This window comes from Schistocerca gregaria, chromosome 2 (assembly GCF_023897955.1).
Source record: "Schistocerca gregaria isolate iqSchGreg1 chromosome 2, iqSchGreg1.2, whole genome shotgun sequence".
Taxonomy (NCBI): domain Eukaryota; kingdom Metazoa; phylum Arthropoda; class Insecta; order Orthoptera; family Acrididae; genus Schistocerca; species Schistocerca gregaria.
Genome location: NC_064921.1, coordinates 197,333,139 through 197,350,065, shown reverse-complemented (window position 1 = coordinate 197,350,065; position 16,927 = coordinate 197,333,139). Strand labels below are relative to the sequence as shown.

Sequence of the window (16,927 nt, the reverse complement as noted above, 5' to 3'; positions counted from 1 at the left end):
TGTGGACAACATGGTTTATTCCTTAGAACAGAGGATTTTTCTGGTGTTGGAATTCCACCGCCTAGAACACAGTGTTGTTGCAACAAGACGAAGTTTTCAACGGAGGTTTAATGTAACCAAAGGACCGAAAAGCGATACAATAAAGGATCTGTTTGAAAAATTTCAACGGACTGGGAACGTGACGGATGAACGTGCTGGAAAGGTAGGGCGACCGCGTACGGCAACCACAGACGGCAACGTGCAGCTAGTGGAGCAGGTGATCCAACAGCGGCCTCGGGTTTCCGTTCGCCGTGTTGCAGCTGCGGTCCAAATGACGCCAACGTCCACGTATCGTCTCATGCACCAGAGTTTACACCTCTATCCATACAAAATTCAAACGCGGCAACCCCTCAGCGCCGCTACCATTGCTGCACGTTAGGCATTCGCTAACGATATAGTGCACAGGATTGATGACGGCGATATGCATGTGGGCAGCATTTGGTTTACTGATGAAGCTTATTTTTACCTGGACGGCTTCGTCAATAAACAGAACTGGCGCATATGGGGAACCGAAAAGCCCCATGTTGCAGTCCCATCGTCCCTGAATCCTCAAAATGTACTGGTCTGGGCCGCCATTTCTTCCAAAGGAATCATTGGCCCATTTTTCAGATCCGAAACGATTACTGCATCACGCTATCTGGACATTCTTCGTGAATTTGTGGCGGTACAAACTGCCTTAGACGACACTGCGAACACCTCGTGGTTTATGCAAGATGGTGCCCGGTCACATCGCACGGCCGACGTCTTTAATTTCCTGAATGAATATTTCGATGATCGTGTGATTGCTTTGGGCTATCCGAAACATACAGGAGGCGGCGTGGATTGGCCTCCCTATTCGCCAGACGTGAACCCCTGTGACTTCTTTCTGTGGGGACACTTGAAAGACCAGGTGTACCGCCAGAATCCAGAAACAATTGAACAGCTGAAGCAGTACATCTCATCTGCATGTGAAGCCATTCCGCCAGACACGTTGTCAAAGGTTTCGGGTAATTTCATTCAGAGACTACGCCATATTATTGCTCCGCATGGTGGATATGTGGAAAATATCGTACTATAGAGTTTCCCAGACCGCAGCGCCATCTGTTGTTGACAATTGTAACTACTGTAATTTCGAAAGTTTGTCTGCCTGAAAATGTACTGTTGTCCCAAGCATATTGCAACAAACGGTGTATTTCTATCGCTGCTCGTTTAGTTTGTATTGCCGTTTCAAATATACCGGTCATTTTTGAAATACCCTGTATATGCATTTAAGACCAGACAAGCGTCCTGACGCTGTGTTATTCACGAAAGTAGTATAACATTTACTACTTAAAACAACTGTTGCATGTACATGGCTCAAATTAAGAACAATAGACAATCGTGAATAGTAGGCTGCTAATAATTTGGGACATCTAACTTGGCGGCACCAGCTTCAAAGAAATGTCCAACGTAAGCCTCTAGCGCCATCTCCTCTTGTTATACCTCCACGGTTTTCGATAGCTGAATGGATTACAAGCTCTGGAGGCCAAATAAAACAAAAACAAACAAACAACAATCTGCAAAAACAATCATTCTTAACTGCTAGTGATGGGACAAACAGCAGTATGACTTCCTTTGTGTCCTTGGAGAATTTTGTTTTATGAGCACTAACCCGTGCTCCAAGGCATATTGCTCTCCCTGATGTTTCGTCTCCCACGTATCGAGACATCGTCAACGACTCAGATAGCAGTTTCACACTTAACATAATTTCAGAAAGCTGAATTGTTTATACATATCCATGCAACGGTTGTTTCGCGACGTTATCAGACCGCTGCCTAAGATAGCGGAGTCGCGCCAATGTATGTTATGGAGTTTGTAGGGGGGGGGGGGGGGAGGGGGGTAGGATAGTTTGCGCTCTTTGCTTTATTTAGCGCTAAAGCCTACAACTGGTCTAATTCCAGCCTTTTCCTGTCAAAGCTGTTTTTATGATTTTGTAGAGTAATGATAGAATCCGGATAAAATCACACTTTCGGAAAAAAAATTTGCGGTTCCCTTGAGACTGTGTATGATCTCCTGCTACCGATTTATCTGTGTTACCTAAACGACAATTGATCTTGTGTTCCTTAAGTCGGGTGTTAACGCTTCCGTATCTGCAAGAAATTTTACATGCTCTTTCTGTGGCAAGCGGCGGCTGTAGGTCCTTTGTGGTGTTCAGATATTCACACATGTGGCCCATACGCCATAGACACACGGAGTCGGCATGAACGACATGTTTGTAGCTGTCCGCCTCCAACACTGTTTAAGAGTAAACTTGCTCTGCGAGCTTCTGTAGTTGAGTTTACACTCATTTAAGTGGTTTATCTAATGATTTTCTATATTTAACATCAGTTAGTATCATAACGACTTGCACCCTTATATTAACTCAGATTTGAGGACACCTTATACCGTATAAGCTCGTGAATTACCCAACAACTAGCTGTCACTATGATCACTAACCAATTTTAGTTGAATTTTGTTCCATTATTTATTAAACTGGAAATAATGTTCTTTAAATGAAGATCTGTTTGTATCTTGTGTTAGTTTTAGCAGTGGTAGCGTTGCCTAATTAATGGAAATTACAATAACTAAGTGGATGACTAGTTCACATTAGCACCATTAGATATACATGATAGTATATGTAAGATAGCCTTTTTAATATATGCATAATCCTCTTTTATCTGCATTTGTTCAGTTTAACAGAAACCAATGGCTGTATAATGTTTCTAGGTACGTGTATACACAATGTCCTTTTTAACACACTAGGAATAGTAATTATCAATGGCCACCTACATGAAGTAGCTCACATCACTGCCACTTTGATTACCAATAATTTTTAGTGCTTTAACATCACGCACCATTGTAGTCACTTCTATTGTATATCGATAAAAATGTATTTCCTTAAAACTATCATTCTTGTGATAATATAAATAACCAACTACATATATATAGAGCAGTACTGCAATATCACGCATGTGTAGAGGTCAGCATAGTCACATACAAGATGCACTGAGGCAAGCAGTAAGATAACTGTAAACAGCAGCTTCAACCTGAGTAGAATTTGAACTATTGACTTAGATAATTCTAAAACGACTATTCCAAATAATGGTTGAAATGTATTACCTCTATTTGCTGGTATGTACCATCCCCTTGAAATTTATACCATTGTACTTTGGCATTAACATGTATGCGATTGTATTCTAATTGGTTACTGTATTACATCCAGCACTGAAGACGGTCACTTACTGACTGAAATCTAAATTTGCTACAATAAACACCAACTGTGGCTGATTGCTGTACCTTCTTTCGCCAACTGGAGCCTGTATGTTGGCAGGTGAAAAAGACAGCTAACCAGTTGGTTTCAACACATTTAAATGTCTTCTTCAGAAGGGCAAGAAGCCTGTTTTTACTATTTTCAATTTGATGTCCATATATTTAGAAATAGTCTTAGATATCTTGACATTCAGTAGCTTGAATATTTTGAACATGGCTGCACTTCAGCAACGATTAAAGAATATCAGGTGAATCTGCAAGTTAGTGTAAGTTGGTTAAAAGCATGCTAATATAAATAGATTGTAATATGAAGAAATATCTGAATGAACAGGTTATGAATCTCGACTTTCTGCATTTATTGAATTTTTGTAACTGACAGTGACACCTGATTTACGATGTTTTTATTGGGCCATGGCGCTTGATAATTATTGCAGAAAGCTGCTTTTTTAAATAAATATTGTGAAGGATAACACACATAATCAACCCAGCCCTTCCATTCACATGTCACTCTGCTACACAACGGTAGCAGAGTGTGGTTACTTCAGACTATGTGGGTTATTATCAATTAGTAATCAAATTGTGTCTAGTTAATTTTGAAATACACATACTGATTGAAATTAGGTTATTTCAGGCGGTTGACCAAGAGGTGTCTGCAGCGACTGACTTGAGAAAGGATGAGGTAGAATACAAGCTTAGAATTAGGGCTTTGAGCCCTGGGAAAAAATATTGCACCTCAATGAGAAGAGTGAGAACCATTAAGTGAAATAAAGTCTGTTGTTCAATTCTTTCGCACAAGTAATTCATTTGTGGACCTAAATTTTGTGAATAGCTTGCATTATTTGCAGTGCATCAAAGGGAGGAATCAAATGAGTCACCAAGTAGACAGGTTACAAGAACAACTTTTGTTCTCTCTGAATGCAATGATTAAATGTTTGCTCAAAATATAGGAGAGAAATTAGAACCAAAGTTCTCAGAAGCTGTTGCAAAATGTGAGACCACCTCCTCCTTCCTAGTCGCAGTTAATTGATAATAATACCTCTCCGTTTTGACGATGATTTGTTGACTAATTAATAACCCTTAATTAGTGGTGGATGAAGTTGAGAAAGTACAACGGCCTAAGATCCGACAACCTTTGTAAACGAGAGGTAGGAAATCAGAATAATGAAATCATTCCACGAGAGTCTAATAACAACGTGCATTCTGAAATGGGTCATTCTGGGACGACAGTCCCTACACTGACACTAACGCTAAACATTAATCGCGCACGCGGCCGGATACGGCACCTTTGTCTTAGCGACAGACCAAGTCTGAACGACTAACAACTGCTGCTCTGAGCACCCAAAACGAGGAAGCTCGCATCTGATTGTCGTAACGAGAGAGGTTCAGGCAAACGTTGATACAGCTGACAGACGCTTTATTTGTTCTCCTGACGAAACAGACACACCAACGCTAACCCCACAAAGAGAAACTGAATATTGTAGTCAGATTGATAGGGGAGTTGTTGATGGGCAGCTTAGGTGTTTTTGTTAATCTAGAGAATCCTATACTTGGCATGCTACAAGAAACTAGTAGCATAGTTACAGCACCTGCGTGGTTCTTAGTGGACTTACAGAAGCAAGCTGAAACCTGTGGCTTGAAAGGCATCAGTTCTATTGACCTGCAATACTCTCAATGTACCGGTCATTTAATACACTATGTTACCACAGAAATGATGACACAGTATAGTCTCTCAATAAATTCCATCAGTATTTGTGCAACGTATCGGTACCATTCCTTAGTGCGAAAAACTCAGGGTTTACAGGATGGTCAAGTGGTAAATTGAACTTGTTGGGGGAATTCATGGTTCACTTGTAGAGCCAGAGACTCTCTTGGAAGTTGCTGGATTTGTTTACTGATGAATTAGAAGTTGCTAAATTTGGTGAGTAGAAGACTGAGCTGAGCTGAACTGAGCTGCTCAGACAATAACCATACCACCTTTTCCCTTCAAGCATGATATAACTCACGGTGGTCATTGGTGAAATATTTCGGGACAGAACTGTTAGGCTTTCCTGCTCTCCATATTCTCCACTCATATTTTTGGTTACAAAAGAAAATGGATAAATTCGGCCTGTCAAAGAAACATTAAAAATAAGTTTACAATCCTTTGGTTTTGCAAGGCTAAATACGTCAACACTCTGGATCTCAACCAGGCCTATTGACAGATTATCGTGTCTGAAGATTTCAAGGCAATTACGTAATTTCGGCCGGAGTGGCCGAGCGGTTCTAGGCACATCAGTCTCGAACCGCGCGACCGCTACGGTCGCAGGCTCGAATGCTGCCTCGGGCATGGATGTATGTGATGTCTTTAGGTTGGTTAGGTTTAAGTAGTTCTAAGTTCTAGGGGACTGATGACCTCAGATGTTAAGTCCCATAGTGCTCAGAGCCGTTTAAACCATTTTTGAATTATGGCATTTGTTGCCAATTGGGATCTGTATAAATTTAATTGGGTTCCGTTTGAGCTCTCAACCGAAATGGTGGTCTTATCCTATTTGTTAGCAATTTTCTCAGATTTCAAATTTAAGTTCTCTCACTATCTAGATGACTTGGTTAGCTTTTTCGAAAATTTCTCTGAGCATGTTCGGCATGTTGAGCAGGTCTTGTGCAGGAAGGGCTCACAGTTTAGCTTTCTAAGGTAAATAATAAATGAAAGCGCAAGTTTGCTTTTGTTCTACAATATCAATTTTATTGTGTTAGCCGATTTTCCGCTTACAATGCCATCTTCAGACACTTACTGACTATTGTGACCAAAGAAGTTTCAATGCTTGTAAACGACACTGGAAAAGAAGTTACACATCCAGAATGAAGCACAAACGCACTGTAAAACCGGTTAACACAGTTAAATTAATACTGTAGAACAGAACCAAACTAGCGCTTTTCATGTTTTATAATGTTGTTCTAACAAGAACCGACGGAAGATTCAGTTAATACTCTAAGGTAAAATGTACTCAGTTGCAAATGTCATTTTTGGGATATATAGTCTCTCCCAAGAGTATTAGTGTTGATCAGAGCGGCACTAAGGCTGAAGTTAATGCCCAGCTTTGCACAAACTGTAAGTCCGTTGAATGAATAAATAAACTAAGTACGAAAATTTGACTATTGTCCTTCCCAGCAAGCCACTGTTTGAGGGCCTTAAGACCGTTTAAACAACAGCACCGCTATTGGTAACTCTTAACTTTTTAAAGGAATTTGTAGCTCAAATCGGCTCCTCTATGTAGGGTGTAGTAGCTGTTACTTTACAGAAACACCCATGAGTGACACCTAGTAGGGCATCTCTCCAATGCACTGTCGGTGTAAGAAGTAGTTCACGGATTGAAAGCTTTGGCGGTGCTTTCCACCCTACAGAAGTTTCGTATATACTTGGAGCATCGCCCATTAATCTTGAAACGGATAAACAGACCCTCAATTGGGTGTTGAGAAGACGGAGGTGAACAGAGTACATTGCCAGATGAGCAATCAAGATCTCCACCTGATAATTTATTGCTGACAGTCTTAGTTGCATGTTTGGGGATGATGATAGTGAATAAAGTGGTGAATAGACATATAAAAGAAATGATCAGCAGCATCCTGAATACATTATTGCAATACTCACAGATCTTCTTGTGTTGTTTAAAGAGACTGTTGTATATCATACTCTAATATCAAATTAAGGGGAATTAAAAAGAACACCAAGACAGGAGAAAAAGTAAGACCTTGCCAAGCAAGAGGGAGTAGTTGGAATAAAGCAGTTTTGACCTCAAAATTAGTATTACTATCAGTCAACAGTAGGTAATTATTTATTTAAAACCCATCTGAATGTGTGGGAGACTTTTATCTAAGATGGAATTGTTAAGGAGACCAAGAAGTGGGTCCAGACTTGTAACGTCTGTGCAGTTAGTAATCCAACAACGAGTACCAGAAGGGACTATTAGCTTCAGAAGTTATCACACATAGAGAGACTGCAGGTAGATTTCAGAGACCAGCTTCCACGGTTGGGAGAAGTAAATACGATCATATTTGTGTGTATATATGCCTTTGCCCGCTTTTGTTGGTTGTTTCCGACGGGTAGTGCTATCATGCAAGGGACCATTCATACTCTGCAGTCCTTGTTTGGTACCTTTGGTCACTGTCAGTGCATAGGCTCTGATGATGTCATAGCACAAGACACATATCTTGAGGTTTCTGAGTTGAAAGTGCTACTGCACATACTGCTTTTGTGTTCACAGAGAGGATTAAGCGCAATTTCCGCTCCGTCCTTATACCTACCACGACCAAGATCATTCCTTTGGAACCAATCCCTTCATAGGTTGGATTTCGCCTTTACTACCTCAATACATTACCCACAAGTAAACTCCCGCTATCCTTATGGCTGCTGTAAGCCAATTTATTGTTAGCAAATTTATGGTTTCTCAATCAACTTTTCCCTGGAAAATCGATGCAGCGCAGATTCGCGAATATTGGAATTGAGCAAGAGGTAATTTGAAGATAAACCACGATAGAGAAATCTGCAAATATAACAGAGGGAGGCGGCCGACAAGCTTCAAACTGGATGACTAGTACTGGGTGAGTAACGGGGAGGCACAAACTAATGAGGAAGTTGCTACTCAGGTTTGTTGGGTCAGTCCAGATTATCAGATTCCTAACTCCAGTCACCTCGTTAGTCAAGCACAGTCAGACCAGGGGAAATTTGTGTCCATTTATCAAGAACCAAGCATCGGACTATTCAGTCTTATGAGTGAAAGAGTGTGTGTGGTATAAATGTCAATTAATTTTAAAGCTATATAAGTTTGTGAAAGACTGTAAATTTTACCATAGAGATTTGTGTGAATTCTCGTTCTAAATGCCTTCACTGAAGAGATAAACTGGTCATAAAACTAAAGAATCGATTGTTGCTACTAAAGACGTGTGTTCCAACATTCATAGACCAGCAAAATTAGTTTTGTGCTTTTTATTTTTGCTGTAATATCCCATTTCGACAGTAAGCCTGATCATGATAGCTTAGAAACACTAGTTTCTTGATAATCTGAATGGTTACAATCCAAGTATGTAAACTATGCCTATGAAATGTATCCGTTCGATCATATTTTTCGTGCTTTCGGATATCAGCAGTGATAAAAGGGTTTCGGATAACGCTCATGTCTGCACGGTTTGTTGAATGTATATTCCTACGAAAATAGACTCGTCTACGCATTACTTTGTGTGGCCTCGCTTGTGTTCTGATTTCATTCAGGGTGAACCATTGTTCATTAAGGTATATATAGATTACTGATAAGCATCTGACAAAAATTGTAAGACCCACTGAAACGGATCCCCTGTACCCTACAGAGACGGTTTATTCAAACCTTGACGTTGGTTGTTTCTGTATGATGGATAAGCTAGTTGAACTGATGCAGATACATACATTTTAATACTATCGTTTGGTTTCATAATGTTTGTAAAGTATTATCTAGCTTGTGCACCGAACTACTGGCAGATTTGGTATTCGACCTGTAGTAACAAGGTGACAATCCGTTTGCCCGTGTTTTTTTTCTTTTTAATTGTGGGGTGTACTACATGTACGTTGCAACTAGTTTTCCCCATACTATCTTTAGAAAATACATGGTATTTTCTGATGCAGTTGGACACTGTTATTAACAGTTTTAATGCACAGTATTATTGTTCCACAGTTATTTATTTAACGGTTTTATGAACGGCTTTAGGCTTCGTAGGCCATCGTCAGATAACTTAATACTAAAGTCCACACAACTTTAACTAAAATTCATAGCTGACCAAACAGTGTTGTACAAAGATATGTAGCATTGTATGACTATACAGATACTAAACACAAGCATAATGTAATACCCAAAGAAAATCTGAACAAATAAATCGTATATTATAGTATATTCAAATATTAAAACTATGTGAATGTACAAGCCAAAAATGTTGTACAAGTGAGTAATGGACACAGGCTACTACGTCATGTGGACAAACTTGTAAATGTGATGAACAGACAGAAACAGAGAGGAGGGGAGGTAGGGGGTGGGAGGGGTGTGGAATTGACGACAAAGAAGTTTGTGGAATGTGGGTGTGGAACAGTTATAACAAGGTTATTACCTAGTGGTGAGAAAAACAATAACTGGCTGCTGCGACTCTAACATGGGTGAGTTATGGAACTGTGTTTACTCGTTAAGGACCAGGTCTGGATTCCTTTCTTGGAGTTTGTTAATGGTTTTGAATGTCAAGTAATGTTAGTTTTCTTTGTTTAGTTCCTCTATGGAGAACATCACACTTCACATCATATGAATGACATTAATTCATTAAAGTAAGGGGCTCTTGGCTGCTACTTCATATGCTAGGTTGTGCATTTTGAAGTGTTTTCAACGTCATCCCCACATGTTTTGAGTTAAGACGATTCGAAAAAAAAAAAAACCTGGCCTCTCAGCAATGTTCTTAAATAGTATACGTACAAGAACTGCTCATTTATCAGTGATTACTTTGTCGTAACTGTAACTTCATTGTCAGGTGGCGCACCTAATATACACTCCTGGAAATGGAAAAAAGAACACATTGACACCGGTGTGTCAGACCCACCATACTTGCTCCGGACACTGCGAGAGGGCTGTACAAGCAATGATCACACGCACGGCACAACGGACACACCACGAACCGCGGTGTTGGCCGTCGAATGGCGCTAGCTGCGCAGCATTTGTGCAGCGCCGCCGTCAGTGTCAGCCAGTTTGCCGTGGCATACGGAGCTCCATCGCAGTCTTTAACACTGGTAGCATGCCGCGACAGCGTGGACGTGAACTGTATGTGCAGTTGACGGACTTTGAGCGAGGGCGTATAGCGGGCATGCGGGAGGCCAGGTGGACGTACCGCCGAATTGCTCAACACGTGGGGCGTGAGGTCTCCACAATACATCGATGTTGTCGCCAGTGGTCGGCGGAAGGTGCACGTGCCCGTCGACCTGGGACCGGACCGCAGCGACGCACGGATGCACGCCAAGACCGTAGGATCCTACTCAGTGCCGTAGGGAACCGCACTGCCACTTCCCAGCAAATTAGGGACACTGTTGCTCCTGGGGTATCGGCGAGGACCATTCGCAACCGTCTCCATGAAGCTGGGCTACGGTCCCGCACACCGTTAGGCCGTCTTCCGCTCACGCCCCAACATCATGCAGCCCGCCTCCAGTGGTGTCGCGACAGGCGTGAATGGAGGGACGAATGGAGACGTATCGTCTTCAGCGATGAGAGTCGCTTCTGCCTTGGTGCCAATGATGGTCGTATGCGTGTTTGGCGCCGTGCAGGTGAGCGCCACAATAAGGACTGCATACGACCGAGGCACACAGGGCCAACACCCGGTATCATGCTGTGGGGAGCGATCTCATACACTGGCCGTACACCTCTGGTGATCGTCGAGGGGACACTGAATAGTGCACGGTACATCCAAACCGTCATCGAACCCATCGTTCTACCATTCCTAGACCGGCAAGGGAACTTGCTGTTCCAACAGGACAATGCACGTCCGCATGTATCCCGTGCCACCCAACGTGCTCTAGAAGGTGTAAGTCAACTACCCTGGCCAGCAAGATTTCCGGATCTGTCCCCCATTGAGCATGTTTGGGACTGGATGAAGCGTCGTCTCACGCGGACTGCACGTCCAGCACGAACGCTGGTCCAACTGAGGCGCCAGGTGGAAATGGCATGGCAAGCCGTTCCACAGGACTACATCCAGCATCTCTACGATCGTCTCCATGGGAGAATAGCAGCCTGCATTGCTGCGAAAGGTGGATATACACTGTACTAGTGCCGACATTGTGCATGCTCTGTTGGCTGTGTCTATGTGCCTGTGGTTCTATCAGTGTGATCATGTGATGTATCTGACCCCAGGAATGTGTCAATAAAGTTTCCCCTTCCTGGGACAATGAATTCACGGTGTTCTTATTTCAATTTCCAGGAGTGTACTTTTGAGTTCTCCCGAGGGAACTCCTGCCCATTGCGGTTGTTTTGTTTAGTTTTAGGGCGCAAAAACAACTAGGACCATACGCGCCCATATCAAAACTGTAGAACACGAAGACAAAGATTGGAGTTTAAAACAACTACTTGTCACTCCCAATCGACGGATGAGAAGACAGTTAAAAAGAGAGACTTGAAGAAAGGTCTGTGAAATACGCCATACCGAAACGGAGGTCCATAACTACAAATTAGATGGCCTGCGCCATACTGCTACGATGGATAAAAAGTAAAACGCGCTCAACAGCCCGCGCATCGTTCTCTAGAACGTCCGATAACTCAGACCGCTACCACAAACGAAACAGTAAGCTGTTAAATAAAGGGCATTCCGTCAGGAAATGGCGGACCGTCAAAATTTGAGCGCAATGTGCACAAAGTGGTGGGGGAGCACCACTTAATAAATGGCGATGTCTAAAAAGACAGTGCCTGATACGAAACCTGGTTAAATTGATCTCCTCGCGGCGAGAGGGCCGAGAAGACGTCGTCCAAGCCGCTGGGAGAGGCTTAGTAACCCGGTGCTTGTCCCCACGAAGGGAGGATCAATGGTGATGCCAAAGTGACACCAACTGACGGAAACACGGAGATCACCGGAGAGAATGTAACAACAAGCGGGCTGACGTTCGAGGATTGCAGCGTTGGCAGCAGCATCACCAGCGTCGTCTTCTGTCAGACTGACAAGACCAGGAACCCACATAAACACCACAGTGGCTCCCACAAGCGTGAGCAAGTGGCAGCTTGGACCCGTTGCTCTAAAGGATGGACGGTGTACAGTATACAGAGGCTGTGAAGGGCACAAAGAGGAACTGAGCAGGTGACGAAATTGAAAAGCCTGTGTCGTCGATGTACTGCACGGCCCATTGACAAGTTTAAGGGGGCGGTAGGAAAAATGAGACACGGTCGACAAGGCACTATTCCGGCGGTTGCGTCGAGCCCTGTAGAGGAAGCAGTCGCTGCTGCTCTGTCAAAGGCAACAGGACGCACACGGCCGCTCAGTCCGTAGTGCCGGACAATACGGCACGATATGCTGAGTCTATGACTGCAGCTGGATGAGAGTAGCGACTTCAGTGTCATAAGTGGCGTCTGTTCTTTCAGACAGTCTTTGGTAAGCAATGCGCAACATGAACGTCAAGGGTCCCAATAGATTTCCCTACGCACACCTGAAGTTAATTCTACATCCGTCGATCACGCTACATCCACTATAACATTTTGAGTCCTCCCTCTCAAGGAAGCCTTAACTTGGATAAATTCTAGTGTCCGATACAACCGTCGGCTTTCACCAATGACGTCATACGTGAGGCAAAGATGCTGCTATGGACGATGTATCGGATCATACTCGTAAACAAACGAATGTAGCATGCCATAAAATAATACATTTAGCACGACTATTATTTACGCGCGAATTTCATTTAAACGAGTTGAAGATGACTGAAATAAATAAGAACACGAGAGCAATTACGAGTCATATATTATATTATATTTTGTACATGTACTGCAAAAACGATCTAAATAATGAACCGCCAAATAACTGGAATCGGTAACTAGAAGCAACCTATGTAGGCGGTCATTTTCTAGTTAGAGATTCCAATATTACTGTTTGTTGCGCAAAAATCTTATAACATATCAGAAACTTGCTTAAAAATGATCTTGTTAGTGAATTGCAGAATAGGTCTAGACTTTCAAAAAACGAAAATCTTTACACACGTTACTGCACACGCAAAGAAATAAATCGCAAAAACGATCAAACCTTGCAACTGATAACTGTACAACACCAAAGTCACACCAGCTACAGTAGCTCCAAGTAACAATCAGTAAAATCAATACACCAGGAGTGACAGTAAAAATAAGGGAACTGTAGCGGAAACATCGAAAAGGAAAACATAAAAATGCCTACATAAAAAGAAACTTACCGCATATGAACTTCCAAAGGAGTCAAAGATCGAGGCTGACAAGAACGAAATAAGGACATAACACGAACTAATAATGTTAGAAGGTCACACTGTAACGAAAGAATCAAAATCCAGAATAACTAATGAAAAAAATAATAAGAAACACAAACTGCCAGGCAAGAATGAGGTACGACCCAAATCAGTTCTTCCTTACCACCCGCCCTCAATCAGAAGCAAAATTTTAAAATAATAAAAAAAAATGCAACCACGAGTCAATCACATAAACCCTCCGGCAAAGACACAGCAATACCCCTCGGCCCACAATTGTGACCAGAAAATATTAGAACGACAGAAAAACCTCCCTCCAGAGTAACCAAAAACATGGCACTCGCACAATACAGTAACACACAGAAACGCAACGTAAAACAAGAAAAAAGTATCAGACCCACAAACACCTATCTAACAAAACGAGGCTTGTACATTTTGCTCACTAGTTTCATAAATGCAAGAAATAAACAATGACCTTTAGAAATACTCTTCCTCCAACGGTATTCATCTTAATGGCCTTGCAACACTAAAATTCTTCTCTTTCCCCGCCCGACAACAGATTTCACGGTCCCTCAATACCCCTCGATAGTGTTAGTACATGCCTCCATCTTATAATCTTTAAACTGAATATTGTGATTTACGACCAAATGATGATAACCTCTTGTACGGAGCAAACCCATCCGACATGACTACAGAACCTTCATCCACATATTATTCTATTAAAGATGTCAAGACTTTCTTTGTCCGATTTGGTACAACCCTAAATACAACATTAGCATAATCCACTCCAGAAACTACTACTCCAAAAACCCAAAGCCCAACAACCTCGTGCCCCCTTTCGTAATTTCTCTTTCCAAAATGTGACTCATCTACTTCAACTATAACCCCTGGCTCCCTCAATGACCCCCTATACTTCATACGTTCCCCACAGACCTCTCTACAAAACGAGAACCAGTCGACTACAGTGCCACACGAAACCCCTGCTTCGTGAATGACAGTTTTGCAAGAATATTTATAGCAAAAATAGTAGGTTAGCATGACAATTACTTCTAAATTGAGCCTCGATCTTTCGAACCACGTCCCCCTACGCATGGATTTCCATATGTTATTTTTTCTGCACCTCCACATGTATTCGTCGGAGGTTCGTGATAACGCAACCTTCGTCAAAACCATATAATTTCCACAGACACTGCACTTACAAAAGTCAGCAATGACGCCTAATGACTGAAAAAAATTTATAGTTGATTTACGCTCACTGATTTTCTGAAGCAGAATTTTCCCAGTAAAAACAGCTGACTCATCCATAACGAACAGCGTGAGAAATCAAGACCTTATCAATCACGACTACTTTCATTAGCAAAAGATGCCTAAAATAAATTGCGAGATGAAAACAAAGCAATCTACATCGAATTTGTAATGTATGTGCGTAACGAGGAAATTCAGAGAAATCATTTAACGTTCATCGACAGTAATCTGCGGCACAAACAAAATAACATCACATATTACGTCATTGGTCAAAGCCGACGGGTGGTATCGGACACTAGAATTAACCCCTAATTTGCTTGTTACCATAAAGGGCAGTAATTTATATAATAACCATAGTTGATATACTGGATTTAATGCTTTTTAGAAGCCAGGAAATGCTGCCTTATCGATTATTTTCAGGGGGTCAGGCGAGAAAAGCGCGTTGAAATCTATGTGTAGACTGTGGATTGCAGAATGGCAATAAGCGAAGCCTACCTTGATTCTGTCCACCCTCCTGGCCAAGCCCACGACAGTGAGCCCCTTCCTGAGCAACGCCTGCACGACGGCGGCTCCTATGCCGGAGCTGGCGCCCGTCACCAGTGCGACGCGGCCCGCGGACGTCTCCATGGCAGTGCAAACTGGGCGTCCAGACCCCAAGGTGCCCAACAGCGCACTGTGGCTCCCGTAAAGCGCTACGTGTGGAGTATCTGTGCCAATGACGCCGCCTCCCCCACTGTGTGTGTGCCCGCTTTCCGTTCACCTTCCAGTGAAACGAAGCCGTCAGCGTCTCGGCTGATTAGCCGCGCCTCCGTGTGGAACGGTGTCCTTCTTACCTCGTCTGTGTGAGTTGGGTTGCGCAGCCATGGACAAATAATAGCTGGAACGTAATGATTTCCGAGAAAACGGACCAGTCCGTGCTCGACAAATGAAAAGAGCTGTGAAGTTGCCTTTGAAAATAGCAGTTACATGAAGAAAAAGTAGTTTTAGAAAGAATAGATCATGTCCAGGGTAGATCCTCAATAGTCATGTATCTAAAAATTTTGTAGTAGTTTTAGAAAGAATAGATCATGTCCAGGGTAGATCCTCAATAGTCATGTATCTAAAAATTTTGTAATCGTTTTTGTTTACTTCTGGAAAGCCGGGTCAACTGAAGAAGGGGCTAAAACCCGTCGGCTTTGACCAACGACGTCATAAAAATGGTTCAAATTGCTCTGAACACTATGGGACTTAACTTCAGAGGTCATCTGTCCCCTAGAACTTAGAACTACTTAAACCTAACTAACCTGATGACACCACACACATCCGTGCCCGAAGCAGGATTCGAACCTGCGACCGTAGCTGTCGCGCGGTTCCAGACTGAAGCGCCTAGAACCGCTCGGCCGCAACAGTCGGCAACGACGTCATAGTTTACTTATGGTCACTAATGTCTTTATTTCCGAGGCATAGGTAATGAATCAGTTGTCTTCTGTGGCAAGACGTCATCATTGTAAATTGAGATAAATGAAAGTGATTTTAAAAGACAGGGCTAGACAAGGCGTACGATTTTTGGCACTTGTACTAATTTAAATCATTTGTTCCAATTCATTCGGTACTTATTTCCATCTTTAGTGAGTTTGAGATATTTTGGAAGAATTTTTTAATTCGGGACACGTTTTGTTTTTGATTTTAGTTTGTAGGTATGGATTTATCAGCTCAACTGAAGACTGGGATGCTCGTGCAAAAAAGAAAGGAAAAAGTGATAGAAGTAACGTCAGCATGGTTCAAATGGCTCTAAGCACTATGGGACTTAACATCTGAGGCCATCAGTCCCCTAAAGCTTAGAACTACTTAAACCTAACTAACCTAAGGACATCACACACTTCCAAACCCGAGGCAGGATTCGACCCTGCGACCGTAGCAACAGCGCGGTTCTGGACTGAAGCGCCTAGAACCACTCGGACACAGCGGCAACGTTACCATGGAATACCTCAGTTGACATATATGAGCTCTATCCCAAACTTCAGTTGTTCTGAATAGGTTAACTGCAGTATGGGATACAAATTTAACGTATGTCGACTTTTCCGCTTTCGCTAGCGTTAGTATCCTATTCTTCAGTTCACCTTTCTAGGTTAACTGAAGTACGGGATACAAATTTACAGATGTTGCTTCTTTCGTCTCCGCTACTACAAGCATCCCAGACTTCAGTTGACATATATAGGTCAACTGAAGTATGGGATACGAATTTGTTTTTCGCCTTCGATACTAGTAGTATCGCCTGAGAATTATCATAGCAGCACTGGCGACGGTGAAAAAGCCTACAACAGTAAAATTTGTATCCTATACGTCCGTTGACGTATATAGGTCAACTGAAGAATAGAATACTAGTGCTAGCGACACGTAAGATTTGTATCCTGTACTGCGGTTGATCTACACCGGTCAAATGAAGAACAGGATACT

General features: G+C 42.5%; 1 protein-coding gene across 1 annotated transcript in view; it reads right to left on the bottom strand.

Moving 5' to 3' along the window:
• Positions 1-15,174, bottom strand: part of LOC126336674 (farnesol dehydrogenase-like) — a 50,117-nt gene extending 34,943 nt beyond the window's left edge. The window contains exon 1 of the mRNA XM_050000621.1: positions 14,987-15,174. Coding sequence (XP_049856578.1) covers positions 14,987-15,118 — 132 coding nt within the window. The 5' untranslated portion in view covers positions 15,119-15,174. The remainder of the gene's footprint in view (positions 1-14,986) is intronic.
• Between the last annotated feature and the right edge of the window lie 1,753 nt (positions 15,175-16,927).